Source organism: Toxorhynchites rutilus, chromosome 3 (genome assembly GCF_029784135.1).
Source record: "Toxorhynchites rutilus septentrionalis strain SRP chromosome 3, ASM2978413v1, whole genome shotgun sequence".
In the NCBI taxonomy this organism is placed as follows: domain Eukaryota; kingdom Metazoa; phylum Arthropoda; class Insecta; order Diptera; family Culicidae; genus Toxorhynchites; species Toxorhynchites rutilus.
This window is the reverse complement of record NC_073746.1, coordinates 233,391,213-233,410,025: the sequence shown is the minus strand read 5'-3', so window position 1 is coordinate 233,410,025 and position 18,813 is coordinate 233,391,213. Positions and strand designations below refer to the sequence as shown.

At 42.3% G+C, this 18,813-nt stretch overlaps 2 protein-coding genes across 2 annotated transcripts; both read left to right on the top strand.

Moving 5' to 3' along the window:
* The first annotated feature begins 1,769 nt into the window (after positions 1–1,769).
* On the top strand, positions 1,770–3,155 carry LOC129774026 (uncharacterized). Its single transcript, XM_055777716.1, has one exon. It carries the CDS (start codon positions 1,770–1,772, stop codon positions 3,153–3,155), a length of 1,386 nt encoding a protein of 461 aa, XP_055633691.1.
* A 1,351-nt stretch (positions 3,156–4,506) lies between these two features.
* On the top strand, positions 4,507–5,724 carry LOC129774025 (uncharacterized protein K02A2.6-like). The gene has a single exon (XM_055777715.1). It carries the CDS (start codon positions 4,507–4,509, stop codon positions 5,722–5,724), a length of 1,218 nt encoding a protein of 405 aa, XP_055633690.1.
* The last annotated feature ends 13,089 nt before the right edge of the window (positions 5,725–18,813 follow it).

Below are 18,813 nucleotides of genomic sequence, written 5' to 3'. Positions count from 1 at the left end.
CGTTGAAGGCACACTATTCAGCAAAAAAAGCAATCACAGGAAAGTTGTATAATACATAATACATTGCTTGTATTGGGATATGATTTGTATTCCATTTCCAATAGACAAAATAACTGTTGTATCAAATCAGTCTACATATTTTTTGCGTTCGCTTATCCTTTCTCACAACACCCATTTCTCGTTTTTTTTTTTGACGTAGGACTACGTCTTTCATTTCTATACCGGGGTGTAAAATCAAAGTTTCGAAAACGAAAGCGTTACGCCGGAGACCGAGATTTTGAGCGTTAATAGCTCCTAAACAACTGAACGAAATGGTATGATAAACACTTCATTAGAAAGATAAAATGTCTACGCGTTCTATACTTGTTACTTTTTGATCCAAAAACTTGTTTCAATAGTCTTAAATTTGCTTTCAAAACAGGCTATTGAAATCACCAATCGGTATATAAGCGAGCGCCGCTCGGAAATCCACTCAGTTCTAATTGAACAGCGATTGGAGCATGTTGTCGCTGTTGTGGTGAAGCTTTTCATTTATCATGAAAGCGCGGATGAACGGTGTCACCAATAGCCTGTTTGTGCACCTTAGGCCAGAAGGGAATCCAGCAGGAGAAGAGTGATGCCACAAACGGTTCCCCGGGAAGATCTCGAAGCAGCCGCTACACACACATACACGCGCGGAATTCTTTCCGTTTGGATGCCATTGAGCATCGAGAAAGATTCGGAAATTAATCTGCCAGTTCCTCTGGTAATTTAAAAATACATTCATGTGAAAGAGTTTATTTGAATGTTTTCTATCCATGTAACACTGTGACCAAATATGTTTCAATCAAGTGCTATTAACAGATGGTTATCGAGTTAGCATAAACCACTGGTTGGCTTCCAGTATCGAGGAAAATGTGGAAATATCCAAACGTTACTGAAAATAATCTGCCAGTTCTTCTGGGAATTTAAAATTACATTCATGTGAAAGAGTTTATTTTAATGTTTTCTATCCATGTAACACTGTGACCAAATACATTTGGTTTTGTGATTTTTCAATCAATCGCAATTAACAGGATAGCTTCTGAAGATTATTCTTCCCCATCAGTAGGATATTTCCGTATCCAATATTATATGCGCCCGCAATCGATTATTGCTCAGTCGCCGAAAGTTCCGAGCTCAGAGAGTTCATTCCCCTCTAGTTTGCCTTCCAAATTGCCATCGTAAACCACGCCTTCTCTCGATTCAATCACGCACAGAAAGCATACTTTAGCGATATTCTGGTGGTGACACGCATTCATTTTTCGTGAGGACATCGACAAGACAACATCGTTGCTGAGGGTGCTGGACGGCGAAGGATCGAGATCTGCCCTGAAACGTAAGCAGTTTGTTTGAAACTGTGAGGGAGCACAGAGAAGCCGATCCTTCATGAGAAGAGAAGGTGACTGTTGTATCTGAATAAAATATCTGGGAACACGGGAAGGGAAAATGAAGAAGGAAAAATATAGAAGTTACTAGAGTGAACAATTGAATGCGCGTTTCATTGGTTAAATCCGATTCCATCCGGAAAATACGAATACAACATTTGGCGACAGAGGTTGGAAACAACAGAAAAGTGTTTCGATACGGGTTTTGATTGAATTCGTGCGGGAGAAACGTGGAAAAAAACATTCTGCATATATTGCCGTGAAAAAACGGGGAAGCCATAAAAATAGCAAGCGGAACAAATAAAACGGAACGAAGAAAAAGTGCGCGAAGCGGACTACAAATTGTCCGTCGGAAGAAGTATTATGGAACCAGTAAATTCAGGCTTACCGAGGTTTGATCCGAGCGACACCTCCACCGTTTCAAACCGATGGAAGAAGTGGAAGCGGTGTTTTGAGATATTCTTGGAGGTAAACAATGTTACCATAGCAGAGCGGAAACGTTCATATTTACTACACTACGCCGGCAGCGACGTGCAAGATATTTATTTCAATCTGAAAGGAGAAGATGAGATACATGTTCCGAACGGGTCGGATATTTACAAAGAAGCAATTAAACTACTGGACGATTACTTTTTGCCGCTGAAATGTTTACCAAGAGAGCGACATATTTTTAGAAATCTGGAACAAGCGGCGGATGAATCAATCGAGAAATTTGTACTACGCTTACGTGAACAAGGAAATTTGTGCGAGTATGGAGAGTGGCTAGAAGAAAACATCAAGGAGCAAATTTTCGAGCGAGGACACTCTGACGAATTGAGAGCCAAGATTTTAACGAAAGGTAACATGACGCTTGCACAGACAGTAGAGATGGGTCGTTCACTTGAGACCATCGCTAAGCATCGACGAAATCTACAGAAGCATGAAGAGGTAAATCGCATTTCTAGCTCGAGGGAATGTTATCGGTGTGGCCGCCAGGGCCATTACGCAAACGACGAAGATTGTCCGGCACGTGACAAGAAGTGTGAAAAATGTAATCTACTGGGACATTTTAAACGATGTTGCAAAACTAAGCCGAAAAATTCACGCAAGAACAAAGAAGGTGGAAAGAAAAAAGTACGTCAAATCGTGAGCGATAATTCAGACACTGAGGAAGAGGAATGTCGAGATTCAACATCTGAAGATGGAAATAACGTCAACTTTGTGTTTGCAACCAATCCGGACCAAAATGAAATGGTTAAATGTAAGATCGGAGGAGTAAAATTGAATTGGACGATCGATTCCGGAGCAGGAGTTAACGTTATTAGCAGTGAAACATGGAAGTACCTGAAGGATCATGAAGTGAAGGTTCATTACCATACCGGTCATGTTTCGAAAACATTATTAGCTTACGGGAATAATAAACTATCGGTAAAAGGGATGTTTGTTGCAGAAATTGCCACCAAGAAGTCATCGATAAGAGGCAAGGTGTATGTCGTCCGCGAAGGCGGCAATAACTTACTGGGACGGAAGACTGCAATGGAACTGGGTATCCTTAAAATAGACACATCTATTTGTGCGGTTCAGTCGAGTGAAGAAAAGATCGGGAAGGTGAAGGATGTCCTCGTCACCGTGCAGGTGGACCCAACAGTCAAACCAGTTCAACACACACAAAGTCGTGTTCCGATTCCTCTGCAACCGAAAGTTGAGAGAGAAATAGAGAAGTTATTGAAGCAGGATATAATTGAACCAGCGCCACGAGATTCGCCGTAGATATCTCGTCTGGTAGTTCGACCAAAATCCGGCACCATAGACGAAGTTCGCTTGTGTGTTGATATGCGTGAGGCGAACAAAGCGATTATTCCACAGCATCACCCATTACCCACATTTGATGACATAATTCCACATTTGAACAATTGCAAAATTTTCTCTAAGATCGATCTTAACAAGGCGTTTCATCAGATTGAACTTGCAGAGGAGTCCCGTGCAATAACAACGTTCGCTTCACACAACGGGTACTACAGGTACAAACGCCTCACTTTCGGCATGAATTGTGCGTCGGAGGTGTTCCAAAATGTGATTGAGCGAGTTCTAGCCGGAATACCCGGAGTGAAAGTCTTTATAGATGACATTCTGGTGTACGGTAAAAATCAAGAACAGCATGACAAAGCTCTTTCCATGGTCTTGAATCGCTTGAAGGAGTATGGAATTACGATAAATGAACGAAAATGTGAATTTGGACGAACCCAAGTAACGTTTATGGGACATAATCTGAATGGAAAAGGAATTAGCCCATCGGAGGAAAAGGTCGACTCCATTCGTCGATTTCGCAATCCTGAGAATGTAGAAGAAGTGCGCAGCTTTCTCGGATTAGTGAATTACCTAGGTAAATTCATTCCGAATCTTTCTACGTTGACCGCGCCGTTGAGAGAGCTGCTTCACAAAAATATACGGTTCAAATGGTGCAATAAACACACTGAGGCATTCGAAAAAGTGAAGAAGGAGCTGGCAGACCCGAGGAACCTGGGTTATTATTCGCCGTATGATGAAACAATTCTGATAGCCGACGCAAGTCCTGTAGGACTGGGAGCAGTTTTGCTTCAGATTAAGGAAGGAAAGAAAAGACCAGTGTGCTACATCAGTAAAGGATTGTCATCGGCGGAAAGAGGCTACGCTCAAAACGAAAGAGAGGCCTTAGCGCTAGTTTGGGCGGTGGAGAGATTGGAGCCATACCTCCGTGGATTAACATTTAAGTTAGTAACCGATCACGAACCTTTGAAAGTAATTTTCAATTCAAAGCGGAAGCAGTGCTCGAGGATTGAGCGGTGGGCCCTAAGACTGCAATCATTCCGTTTTCAAATTGTCCATATTCCAGGGAAAGCCAATATTGCGGATCCTCTATCAAGACTTCCGAAATTTCGAGAATGTACTACATATGATGGAAAGGGAGAATCTCAACTACTTGCTGTGTTGGAAATATCAAGGCCGGTGGCGCTTTCGTTGAACGAAATCATTAAGGAAACGGTGAAGGACGTACAATTAACTGCAGTAAAGGAAGCTTCGTATTGACAGATGGAGTGAGGATCTGAAGAAATATCATCCTTTTCGTGAGGAATTGAGTGAAATGAACGGAATAATAATTCGAAGTGATCGAATAGTGGTGCCAGTCAATCTCCGACAGCGTGTGCTGAACCTTGCACACATAGGACATCCGGGAATCGAAAGGACAAAACAACGCCTCCGCAGCAAAGTGTGGTGGCCGAACGTAGACAAGGACGCAGAAAAGATGGTAAAATCTTGTCTGGATTGCCAGTTGGTGACAGGAACAATAACACCAGAACCTATGAATATTCGCGAACTTCCTCAACAGCCATGGTACGTGTTGGCAATGGACATATTAGGCCCGCTGCCATCCGGCGACTCGATCCTCGTTTTGATTGATTTTTACAGTCGCTTCCGTATCATAGATGTACTTCGATCAACAACAACTGATGATATATTAAATCGACTGGGCCATACATTCATGAGAATGGGAATTCCAGCGGTATTGATTACCGACAACGCTCGTAACTTCACCAGTCAGAAGATGGAAGATTTTTGTAAAGTTCATGGCATCCAGCTTAAGCATACTACTCCATATTGGCCACAGGCCAATGGAGAGGTAGAGAGACAAAATCGCACCATTCTGAAGACATTGAGAATATCTGCGCTAAATGGAACTGACTGGAAAAGGAATTTGGAGGAGGCAAACTATGTTTATTCCCTAACAAGACATCCGGCAACTGGACGCTCACCAGCAGAAATTGCGTTGGGCAGAAGATTCCGAGATTGGATTCCACAGATTCCGGAATTAATTCACGAGGATGAAGAGATCAGAGACTGTGACAAAATTTATAAGAGCAACTCTAAGAAATATTTCGACTCTCATCATAAAACGAACAAGGTGGATCTTCAACATCAAGATATAGTTCTAATGCGTAACCTGTTACCACAAAATAAACTTTCGCCAATGTTTCACGCTAATCCTGCTAAAGTGATTGAAAGGCAGGGTAACAGTGTGTTGGTGGAAACAGGAGATGGTAGAAAATATCGCAGGAATTCCGCTCATCTCAAGAAACTACAACAAAGCCAGGATAGTTTCGCTGGCCAGCAACATACAACCGTTGAGGAATCCGATGTCGCTGAGAGTAACGTGGATTGGGGCACCCCATTTCCATCATCGCATCAGACTTCCAGCACACCTATCGTCAACGATGAGAGGTCACAACGTGAAGGCACACTAGAGAGACCGAGGCGAGAGGCTAGACGTCCTCTGCGGTACGATGACTTTGAACTAGAGTGAAATAATTCGAACATAAACCACTAATTGACAGAAAGAGAAATATGTTGTATCTGAATAAAATATCTGGGAACACGGGAAGGGAAAATGAAGAAGGAAAAATATAGAAGTTACTAGAGTGAACAATTGAATGCGCGTTTCATTGGTTAAATCCGATTCCATCCGGAAAATACGAATACAACAGTGACCATCGAAGCAGCCGCTACACATACACATACACGCACGGAATTCTTTCCGTTGGGATGCCGTTCAGCATCGAGAAAGATCCGGAAAATAATCTGCCAGTTCCTCTAGGAATTTAAAAATACATTCATGTGAAAGAGTTTATTTGAATGTTTTCTATCCATGTAACACTGTGACCAAATATGTTTCAATCAAGAGCTATTAACAGATGGTTATCGAGTTAGCATTAACCACTGGTGGGCTTCCAGTATCGAGGAAAATGTGGAAATATCCAAACGTTACTGAAAATAATCTGCCAGTTCTTCTGGGAATTTAAAATTACATTCATGTGAAAGAGTTTATTTTAATGTTTTCTATCCATGTAACACTGTGACCAAATACATTTGGTTTTGTGATTTTTCAATCAATCGCAATTAGCAGGATAGCTTCTGAAGATTATTCTTCCCCATCAGTAGGATATTTACGTATCCAATATTGGATGCATAAAACCTTGTGCCTCCAACGTAACGCTCTCGTTTTCGAAGTTCTCCAAATATTCTTTCATTCAGAATGAATTCAGATTCAACTTCAAACAAATGATCTCTAAATCAACGATAGTCCTACGTCACCCTTGCGGTTATACCATAGATATAACCCACTTCCTGTTTTTTGTTGAGAGTAGAGTAAGAAATGAACGAAAGCAAAGGAAGCGTGATATTATAAACCATAAAAGTATAAAATGTAAACCCCACCCTTATTATATTCGTAGCTTACCCTGAGGGAGAAACGAATAACATCGAAGTAAGTATACAGTAAGCTTATATAATAAAGAGGGTGGGGTTTACATTTTATACTTTTATGGTTTATAATATCACGCTTCCTTTGCTTTCGTTCAGGGTAGAGGCGAATGAACTACAAAGTTTAAAGCCTCTTAAAAACAAAGAAGAAGAAGAAGCTTTCGTTCATTTCTTACTCTACTCTCGCACCGTGAGGACTTGTTTGTTGAGGGACCAAGCAGACAGCTCGTTAGTCTTTCGGTGGTAAGGCACCACGAAAGCAGCTAGGATATGCGCACCAGTCGCAGGAAGTGTGTTAAAAAGCCACATCGCTATCGACCGGGAACTTTGCGTGAAATTCGTCTATCGCTATCAGAAGTCGACCGAATTGCTGATCCGCAAGCTACCTTTGCAGCGTTTGGTTCGTGGAATTGCCCAGGACTTCAAAACCGACTTGCTCGTCAAAGTCCCGCGGTTATGTCATTGCAGGAGGCCTATTCGAAGATACCCATTTGTGTGCTATCCACGCAAAACGCGTCACATTATGCCCAAGGACATCCAGCTGGCCCATCGTATCCGAGGAGAGCGTGCTATATTAGCTTAGCATATAATCAACGGCCTTTTTCAGGGCTCCAAATTTGATGGATTAGAGTTCAGAAAAGTTTTTTGCAGGCCGAACTGAAATGAGCATTTAGCGAAAATCGTGGTGTCGATGATAATTCTATACCGATAGGGGCCATGTATATGGATTTGATAGTGAAGAATATGAAATACATGACATGGTGTAGTGAATATTTTCCCATATCGAAGAAAAAACTTCGATGAAACTGCATTATAAAATTATTTGTGTACGAATGCCGCAATCGATAGTCGACTCTAATTTGCGCTGGGTAATTTCCTCGGAGGACTCGATTCCTCCTTTGAGCATTAATAATCTCTTTCTGGCAAAACGAAGTGGTATGAATCACATTATTCGAAAGATAAAATGAAGATTTTTTTTTTTTTTTTTTTTTAATTCGTTTATTTTTACAGGCTCAGTTACTTAAGTTTAAAGGAGCCGAATTCTTAAATATATTTAAAACTATATATATATAGAAACAATTTTCTTACATCTATGGTTAGTAAGGTGGAAAACCGATTACTCGCGGTGTACTCGAGTTTAGAAGGGTGACATATTTTTAGGAGAAGGATGGGATATAAGGAAATTGTAACAATGTTGATGAGCACTCAATTCTTAAATCTATTCGTATATCTATAGTTTATTTACATTTCAACTTATTCTACTATTTATAGCAAGGGGACGAATTACCCGCAAAGGAAGGAAAGGAGGGTATTAGGATGTAGGGACAATCACACACGAAGATCTATAGCTTTAAGGAAAACATATATATGGGACATGTAATCAAGGTCTAACCGAGCCAACACATCTCTCACCGGCACATTGGGCTGTCTTCCTCGGGCCCGAAGGGAGTTTTCTAAATTCGATCTGGCGACCAGATACACCTCGCACGACCAAACAATGTGCTCGATGTCGTGATAACCTTGGCCACAAACGCAGAGATTGCTGCTGGCAAGATTGAAACGAAAGAGTAGTGCATCTAACGAACAGTGATTGGACATGAGTCGGGAGAAGGTGCGGATAAAGTCCCGACTCAAGTCTAGACTTTTGAACCACGGTTTGAGGCTAACCTTAGGGATAATCGAGTGAAACCACCGGCCCAATTCATCTTCATTCCACTTGCGTTGCCAGTTAGCGATGGTATTTTTGCGAACTAAAGAATAAAATTCATTGAAGGCGATTTGACGCTGATAAATATCGCCTTCAATTGCACCTACCTTTGCCAATGAGTCAGCCCTCTCATTACCCGGAATTGAGCAATGTGAAGGGACCCAGACAAAGGTAATGACATAACAGCGTCTGGATAAAGCACTCAAAATTTCTCGTATTCTCTCAAGGAAGTACGGCGAGTGCTTTTCCGGCCTCACTGAACGGATAGCTTCGACAGAGCTAAGACTATCCGTTACAATGTAATAGTGTTCAACAGGTCGTGAGGCGACGCTGTCCAGCGCCCAGTATATCGCTGCCAATTCAGCAATATATACCGAGCAAGGATTCTGAAGACTGTGTGAGGTGCTAAAAAATACGTTGAACACTCCAAATCCTGTGGACTCATTCATAGAGGACCCATCAGTAAAGTATATATTATCACAATTGATACGCCCATACTTTGCATTGAAGATTGTAGGAACGAACCCCAATCTAAGATAATCTGGATTTTCATGGATTTTCTCCTTCATGAACAGATCGAAATGTACAGAGGAATTGATGTAGTCAGGAAAACAAACACGGTTGGGAATATACGAAGAAGGAACAACCTGCATAGAGGTGAATTCATGGTATGAATTCATGAATCCAGAATGAAAATTTAGCTCGATCAATTGCTCAAAATTTCCGATCACCAATGGATTCATAACCTTACACCGGATGAGGAACCGAAGAGATAATAAATTGAAGCGATCTTTTAGTGGGAGTAGGCCTGCCAAAACCTCGAGACTCATGGTATGCGTTGAGGGCATACATCCCAACGCAATACGGAGACAAAGATACTGAATTCGCTCGAGTTTAATGAGGTGTGTTTTGGCAGCTGATTGAAAACAGAAACTGCCATACTCCATCACTGAGAGAATAGTTGTTCGATACAACATAATAAGATCTTCGGGATGGGCTCCCCACCAGGTGCCGGTAATTGTACGGAGAAAGTTTATTCTTTGTTGACATTTTTTACTCAGATACCTAATATGGGCCCCCCAAGTACATTTGGAGTCGAACCAGACCCCAAGATACTTGAATGACATAGCATGAGTGATCGGTTTACCCAAAAGTTGAAGCTTTGGTTTTGCTGGTCTATGCTTCCTAGAAAAAACCACCATCTCTGTTTTCTCCGTAGAGAATTCGATCCCTAGCCCAATGGCCCAGGTTGAAAAATTGTTCAAAGTATCTTGTAAGGGTCCTTGCAGGTCGGATTCGTTTGATCCTACGACAGACACCACTCCATCATCTGCAAGTTGTCTTAGGCTGCAATTTTGTGTAAGGCAATTGTCGATGTCGCTTACATAGAAGTTGTACAAAAGGGGGCTTAAACATGAGCCCTGGGGGAGGCCCATGTAAGAGACCCGACTTACTGCCGAATCTCCGTGAGAAAAGTTCAAATATTTCTCACAAAGCAAGTTATATAACATATTATTCAATAGAGGCGGCAGACCCCGAGAGTGTAATTTGTCTGACAAAACCTCTATTGAAACAGAATCAAAGGCCCCCTTTATGTCCAAGAATACTGAAGCCATTTGTTTTTTCTCGGCGTAAGCCATTTGAATTTCTGAAGAAAGCAACGCAAGACAATCATTCGTCCCCTTGCCCCTGCGGAACCCATATTGTGTATCTGAGAGTAGGCCATTCGTTTGAACCCATCGATCAAGGCGAAACAAGATCATTTTCTCCAACAATTTCCGTATACAAGACAGCATTGCTATTGGGCGGTACGAATTGAAGTCGGACGCGGGTTTTCCGGGTTTTTGAATAGCTATAACTCGTACTTGTCTCCAATCATCTGGAACAATATTATGCTCCAGAAACCGATTGAATAAGTTCAACAAGCGATGTTTCGCCACATCAGGGAGATTTTTCAGCAAGTTGAACTTAATTCTATCCGATCCCGGAGCAGAATTGTTACATGAAAGGAGAGCAAGAGAGAATTCTACCATCGAAAACTCGGAATCAAGATCGCACCTATCTTGTGGTATATCTCGAACAATTTTTTGCACAGGAGCGGAATCAGGACAAACCTTCCGTGCAAAATTCAAAATCCATCGATGTGAATATTCTTCGCTTTCATTCGTTGAAGAGCGATTTCTCATGTTTCGAGCCACTTTCCATAATTTTTTCATTGACGTTTCTCGTGACAAACCTCCCACGAAATTTCGCCAATAAGCACGTTTTTTCCCTTTGATCAAGTTTTTAAATTGATTTTCAAGGTCCAAATACGTCTGAAAATTTTCAGGGGTTCCACGTTTCCGAAAAGCTTTAAATGCATTCGATTTTTCTACATAAAGCTTGGAACATATGCTATCCCACCATAGATTGGGAGGCCTTCGACGAATAGTGGAACCTGGGATGGGTTTCGTTTGAGCGCGAACCGCGCTGTCATAGATCAAACGAGAAAGGAAGTTATACTCCTCCAATGGAGGTAAACCATCTCTGGAATTGATGGCTAGAGCAACCGCGTCCGCATATTTTTTCCAGTCAATGTGTCTTGTGAGGTCATATGCCATGTTTATAGATTCAGAAGAATTCGACCCAATGGTGATGGAAATTTTGATTGGCAAGTGATCACTACCGTTGGGGTCCTGGATTACATTCCACTTGCAATCTAACGATAGTGAATTCGAGCAAAGCGAGAGGTCAAGAGCACTTGGGTTAGCAGGAGGTTTAGGCACACGTGTTGTTTCCCCAGTGTTCAAAACGGTCATATTGAAGTTGTTACAAAGGTCATATATCAACAATGAACGATTGTCGTCGTACTGTTCCCCCCAGGCAGTTCCATGAGAGTTGAAGTCTCCCAAGATCAATCGTGGCTCAGGAAGGAGTGAGCACATGTCATCAAGTTGTTTGCGGCTAACCGCAGCTCTCGGAGGCCAATACAAGCTGACAATACAGAGGTCTTTGCCTCTGATGTTTGCATGACAAGCAACAGCTTCGATCCCTCCAATAGGTGGAAGGTCAATTCGAAAAAATGAGTGGCACTTATTGATCCCCAAAAGCACCCCTCCGTATCTATCATCACGGTCCAAGCGTATAATATTAAAATCGTGGAAAGAGATATCATCTCGCGAAGAAAGCCAAGTTTCGGACAGAGCAAAAACATCACAATTGAAGTTATGAATTAAAAATTTGAATGTATCCAATTTAGGGATAAGACTACGACAATTCCACTGAAAAACAGTGATATCTCCGACCTCTCTATCTAAATTAGACATCAAGAGAGATAATCATTGCAAGGAGGGGCCATGTTTGCATCAATTGCTGTAAAATTGTCTTTAATACTGGAAGCATTGAGATGACAAGGGTTCTGATGGAGTCGGAAACATTAAAACACTTGAAGATTTGATCCAAAAGGTCAGACAACTTTATAAATCCCGATTGGGAAGTTGAGCTGGACGGAAAAACAGGGACAGTTGGGGTTTTTGATGTCCCCTGGAGTGCTGGGTCGTTCGAAGGTGAACTATTCCCACGGAAGCCAAGAGGAACCTGATTTTGCTTGTCCGCTGCACTCGGTTTTTTAGGCAAGCTAACTGGGGGTATCACCGGGGGGACTTGTTCTTGAACTTTGGGAGTGGTCACATTTTTGCGCCGGGGATTCCCTTTGAAAATAAACGGTGTGCCCCCGCTAGCTGTGTCCGCTTCCATTTCATCAACTGGCAACGTGGAAAAGATATTGTGTGTTGAGATTGGTTGTTGTTGTTGTTGGGCCAGTGGAGAAGCGCCCTTTAAAATATCCGCAAAAGTGCGCTTCGAGCGTTCCTTTAAAGAGCGCTTCTGTTTCTCCCAGCGACTCTTGTAAGTTTCACAAGCTGAGAGCGCGTGTGGGGATCCTCCGCAATATGGACACTTATGCTCAGTCGCACTGCAGGATTTCCCCTCATGTTGCTCTCCGCAAGTGGCACAGCGCTCCTTGTTGGCACAATAATCCGAAGTGTGACCAACTGACTTGCATTTGTTGCAAGTCATGGGCTTTGGCACGAAGAGTCGCACAGGTAGTCTCAATTTGTCCACCATAACGTAGTCAGGGAGGGCGGCACCAGCAAAGGTGACTCGAAACGAGTCTGACGGCATAAATTTAGTTTGGTCCCCATCATGGGAGAGTTTCCCGAGTTGGCGACAGTCCAAGATCTTTACTTCCATTGAGGGAAGCTTCTTGAACTTGCCTTTTCCTTCTTTTTTTATTTGTTCGCTCGTCAGACCCGTTTCAGTTATCACCCCCTCAATTTCTACGTTATGGGAGGGTATAAATGTTCTATATTCGAGAGTGAAGTGTTGGTCAGCAACAATCTCGTTTGCGTGTTTCCGTTCATTCACGACAACCCGCAATTTGTTCGGTCTAACCCTGCGAATTTCAGATACAGAAGTGTATCTGGCCAGATCTTTCATGATCTGAATCACGTTAAGGCTTTTTCCTTTTGGTTTTGGCCGGAGGAAAACAACCCAAGGACCAGTTCCAGGTGCATCTTCTGGATAAACTCTGACACGTGGAGCGGAGACAACAGAGGGAGAAGACGAGGACAAGGACGAGGACGAGGATTGGGTTGGATCGGAAACATCAGAAGGGGGAAGCGAAATCGATGATGGGAGAGGGGGAGTGGAAGTAATAGTGGGTTCAGAAGGGAGGCTTGCTATTTTCTTAGAGGGGGGCTTGGAAGGATGAGCAGATTCGTCCCCAGAAGAATTATCTTCTTTTTGAGGGACTCGTTTATGTTTTTTCCCAGATCTTGAATGGGATTCATTATCGGAGATCTCCATCTCTGGAGATCCTCCACTATTCTCCATTTTACAAAAAAATTTGTCTTATTTCTAATCTATTATTGATTTTAACAATAATCTCAAAAAAAAAAAAATAACAAAACAAACAAACAAAAAATTATGATGATAATATTAAGCAATGAACATATGAGTTGAACAATAATATTAATATTAAATATGTGTACCTTAATATAAATGTTGTTCCGATACTGCGCTCTACTGCCCTAACCAGGGAGAGACAGAGGCTACGCGCTATGGATCAACACAATAGCGCAAGAATAGCTCACACGGTCACGTGATGATAATTTTTCCGTTAACGACAGCCACACGATGGCGATCCCGTTATGCCAATGTTCAACAGCCGCCAAGGGCTGCAAGCTGCAAGAGCGCTGCTTCCTTTGTTCCACTTCACAAATGGTCAATTCGAAAGCGGACAGCAATGACCTTCACTCGTACACTATACCAATCGCACAATAGTAAAAGTGGCAACGCACAATAACGAAACTGAACTTTACTCGTCAAGAGTTGGATAGCGAATGAAAAATGAAGATGTTTTCTGCCAATTTCCTTCAACCTCCAAACATCTCTTTCTCCCGTTTGTCGTTATTGCGTTCGCTAATCCTTTCTCACCCATTTCTCGTTTGAGAAATTGTTGAGTAAACATCGTTTGCCAGTGCGCGTAGAGCGGGAATTCCTTAAGATTCATTGCACCTCTAATAAATTGCCGAAAGACGTGGTCTTACTTTGATCGCACTTGATTGAAAACCCCAAAACGAAATGTAGCTGGTCGCAGCATTATATGAGTAGGAAGCAAATAATCGCTCGAAAATTACATGACTTTCGCGATGTGAAAAATTTTCCGTTTTTCATGTTATGCATCCAATATTGGATACGAAAATTATCTACTGAGGGGGGGAAAATAATATTCAAAAGCTTTCCTGTCAATTGCGATTGATTGAAAAACCACAAAACCAAATGTATTTGGTTGCAGTGTTCTATGGATAGAAAACATCAAAATAAACTCTTTCGCATGAATGTATTATTCAATTCCCAGGGGAAGTAGTAGATTATTTTTCAGCAACGATAATAGCAACGAGCGTGTATGTGTGTGTGGCGGCTGCTTCGATGTTCCAAGCGGAACCGTGGCATCACTCTTCTCCTGATGGATTCCCTTCTGGCCTAAGGTGCACAAACAGGCTCTTGGTGACACCGTTCATCAGCGCTTTCGTGATAAACGAAGTTAGCTTCACCACAACAGCGATAACATGCTCCAATCGCTGTTCAATTATAACTGAGTGGGTTTACGAGCGGCACTCGCCTATATACCGATTGGTGATCTCAATAGCCTGTTTTGAAAGCAATTTTAAGGCTATTGAAACAAGTTTTTGGATGAAAAAGTAACAAGTATATAACGCGTAGACATTTTATCTTTCGAATGAAGTGTTTATCATACCATTTCGTTCAGTTGTTTAGGAGCTATTAACGCTCAAAATCTCGGTCTCCGGCGTAACGCTTTCGTTTTCGAAACTTTGATTTTACACCCCGGTATAGAAATGAAAGACGTAGTCCTACGTCAAAAGATGAGAATTTGAATTTGTTTTTTCACTTGACAACATGATATTAGTCAAATGTTTTTGTTTTGATTTAGATAATTAATTGATAGTCAAGGAAACCTCTACTGGAAAAAGCTTATTATTTTACCAAAAAGAACATGGCTATTATATGATAGACATGCCCTATATATTGACCTTGAGTTAGTAGGTCAATTTTTTCTGAAATATAAAAACGTCAAATAAAAGAAAAATATCAAATAAATGATTTTCTGGTTATTTTTCATTGAAAAGGAAAAAGGTAAGCTTCATTGTGGTACATAACATTCTAACGCAAAACCTCGTACTACAAAGTTATAACCAAATTTATTCAAAAACTAGCTGACCCGGCAAACTTCGTCCCACCCAAAATTTGTTTTTTGACGTAGGATTACGTCTTTCGGGAACATATTGGGGTACAAATTGAAAAATGAAAATCGATCGCATCGTGAAAAATGTCCAATTTCAAACGCTTGTTACTCATTCATTTCATGATGGATTGATGAGATTTTTGCATCAAACGATTACGGCACTCCATAACAATTTTTCACATTGAATAAAATAGTATATATCATATAACTAACTATCGAACAATTGAAAAAATTCAACCCCTATCCAAACAGAGATACCCAGTTCTGATTGGTCGAAATTGACGTCATATCTTTTTCGCGCCCGATTCGTTCTCTCACCGGCAAGCTGCATGGCAATCGAGTAGGAGGCGCCTACTTCGCACATACCAAATGATATAAAAGGAAGGAGCATTCGTGGATCTCATTCATAGTATCCAACTCTCGTGCTGTTCAGACGCACTTTGGAGAGCTCCGAACGATTAAACCAATAAACGGTCGAAGTGCAAGTGGTGCGAACAATGACGAAGCGCAAGAAGAAGACAAAGTCTTTGACAAACTCGCTCGGTGAATTGAGTGGTGGTACCGCTTCCAATCAGAAGCAGAGAAAGCGGAGTATCAATGGCAATCATTCTGTGAGCCAATCGAGACACATATCAAATGCGTCAGTTTCATCAATGTCTGGTGTATCTGGGGGAAACAAAGAAAATGACTCAGTGAAAACTCCGCACATCAGCGGGTCCTCTTCCCAGCCGCAAAGTGGTGTTGCAAAACCAGTTGGTGAAAAGAATCAAAAAGTGCCACCTATTATGGTGAAAAACATTCCCCTCATCACCTTGATGAAGGATTTATCATCGAATGAAATTCCTGCTGAGTACAAGTTATGCAGTGTGGGAACCAAAATAGTGTGCAGCAACAAAGCACACTATGATAGCGTTTTACTGTACCCGAAAACGAAAAATGCTGAATACTATTCCCATGACATCCCTGGAGTGAAACCATTCAAGGTGGTTGTTAGAGGGCTCCCTGACCTCAAGCCTGAGGTTCTCAGTGAAGAACTGAGTGATCACTACAAGTTGAATGTGCTGGCTGTGTTTCCAATGTCTAGGAGAAATGAGCAGAAAAACCAGTATAACAACAGGTTGTTTCTAGTACATTTTCAAAGAGGAACGACCACCTTCCAAGCATTGCAAGCGATCAGAACAATATTTTCGGTTATCGTGAGATGGGAACCGTACCGAGGTGGCAAGAGAGATGTCACCCAATGCCAACGTTGCCTAAACTTCGGGCATGGTACCCCAAATTGTCACATCTTGCCCCGTTGTGCAACGTGTGGAAAATCACACTCAACAAGTGAGTGTACAATGAAAGATCCGGAAACCGAGCCCACATGCGCAAATTGTGCTGCTAAACATAAAGGCACTGATTGGAGGTGCCCAAAGCGCGAAGAATTTAAACGGATCCAAAAACAAGCGGTGGCGAGGAAGCAGCAAGTAACAAAAACACAGAAGCAATTTGTGCTACAGGATGCTGATTTCCCAGCACTCACGTCACAACTGGCTCCCATCCGTCAAGCAGCTGACTTGGCTCCTGCCTGGAGTGTGCAACATCGCCTAGCCCAACCACCTCCTGTAGGACCCAAACCACCTCCTCTAGAGCCCCAACGTGGAGATCCACGTTCAGCATCAACATCATCGGAGCTTTTCTCGCCAGGTGAATTGATGCAAATCTTTACATCTATGTTGACCGCATTCCGTCAATGCAAATCTAAAATCGACCAGCTCCATGTTCTGGCATCCTTTATCGAACATTATGGATCGTAATTCGCTCCGATTTATGACGTGGAACGCTCGCTCTCTCAGAGTGAAAAAACTAGAGTTGGCGAACTTCATCACCGAACACGGAATAGATATTGGCGCGCTAACAGAAACACATTTAACACCAAACGACAGTTTTTCGTTGCCTGACTACAGCATTGTCCGGCTGGATCGCGTCACCTCTAGAGGAGGTGGAGTTGCAATCGTCTTGAGAAAGGGCATTCGTTTTTCCATCCTACCGCACTTGAAGACGAGTGTTGTGGAGGCCGTCGGAGTGGTGATTAAGACAGGAGCTGGTGGTATACGGTTCATCGCGGCTTACTGTCCTCGACAATGCACAACCAATTCGGGACTGGCAGAACAGTACAAGCGAGACTTAAACATTCTCACCATCAACAGTAGCAACACTCGCTTTATCTTATGTGGCGACTTCAACGCTCGCCACTCACTGTGGAATAACCAGCGGTCCAATTCAAACGGCACCCTCTTATACCAACATTACCAAGAACATCTGTACGAGATTGCCTTTCCGGATGACCCGACATACCTTTCTCCAGCAGGGAACTCATCGACGTTGGACATTGTGATCACGAATGTGAGAGCGTCAAAACCTCGGGTCCATAATGACCTAAGCTCTGACCACTATCCCGTACTATTCACCTCGCAGCTAACTGTGGAAGCTGCCCCGCTTTTTAAACGAAAAGACTACCACAACGTTGACTGGGTGGCTTTCGGTCGACTTGTGGATCGTAACATCGACGATGATATTCCATTGGTGACGACTGGCGACATCGACAGTGCGCTGGATGGCCTTCAGCGCGCAATAACAGTGGCAGACGAGGCTCTCATCCGGCAGGTTCCTGTTCGGGGTAAGCTTCTAAACATTGATTCCCATACTCGGTACATAATTAGATTGCGTAACATATATAGGCGGCAATTTCAACGGACTGGAGAGCTTGGCAAAAAACATGCTGCAGTTTTCCTCACCAAAGTGATTTCCTTCAGGTTAGATGCAATTAAAAACAAAAACTTCGAACGCGAAATCCGCAACCTGAAGGATCACTCTCGTCCCTTCTGGAAGGTTGCCAAGGTGTTGAAGTCTCACCCAAAACCAATACCACCACTCAAGGCAGGTGATTCAATTTTGATTACTTCTTCAGAAAAAGTGAACATTTCCTTCGCTCGCACAATATTGGGCTTGTTTATCAAAGCCCATTTAAGCAGCAGGTTGAGCATCATCTTCAAAATTTTGACGCAATACCTTCGCACCTTCCAAATGATCAAAGAGTGAATATTTATGAGGTCCGCTCAGCCATCAAATTCACTAAAAACATGAAAGCCCCCGGTTTTGACGGTATCTTCAACTTAGTCATTAAAAACCTTAATGACAAGGTATACGCACTCTTAGCTAACACATTCAACAGATGTATGGAACTTCATTATTTCCCATCTGCTTGGAAAGTAGCAAAAATCATACCTGTGGTCAAACCGGGAAAAGACCCCACACTTCCCTCGAGTTATAGGCCAATAAGCTTGCTCTCGGCTATAAGTAAACTATTTGAGAAACTTCTTCTTAACCGTTTACTAGCATTTACCAACGAACATAATATTATTCCCCCAGAGCAGTTTGGATTCCGTAGGGGTCACAGCACAATCCATCAACTGCTAAGACTCAAACAAAAAATTCAACAACATAAGGCAGTATCTAAGTCCACAGCTATGGCATTGTTAGACGTTGAAAAGGCGTTCGACAATGTTTGGCATGATGGGCTTATTTACAAACTTTGCCTCTCCAATGCTCCAGTTTATCTGGTAAAAACAATCCGC

What these genes read in the sequence shown, in the direction of transcription:
- LOC129774025 (XM_055777715.1), top strand. Translation starts at nt 4,507, where the DNA reads ATGAACGGAATAATAATTCGAAGTGATCGAATAGTGGTGCCAGTCAAT.
- LOC129774026 (XM_055777716.1), top strand. Translation starts at nt 1,770, where the DNA reads ATGGAACCAGTAAATTCAGGCTTACCGAGGTTTGATCCGAGCGACACC.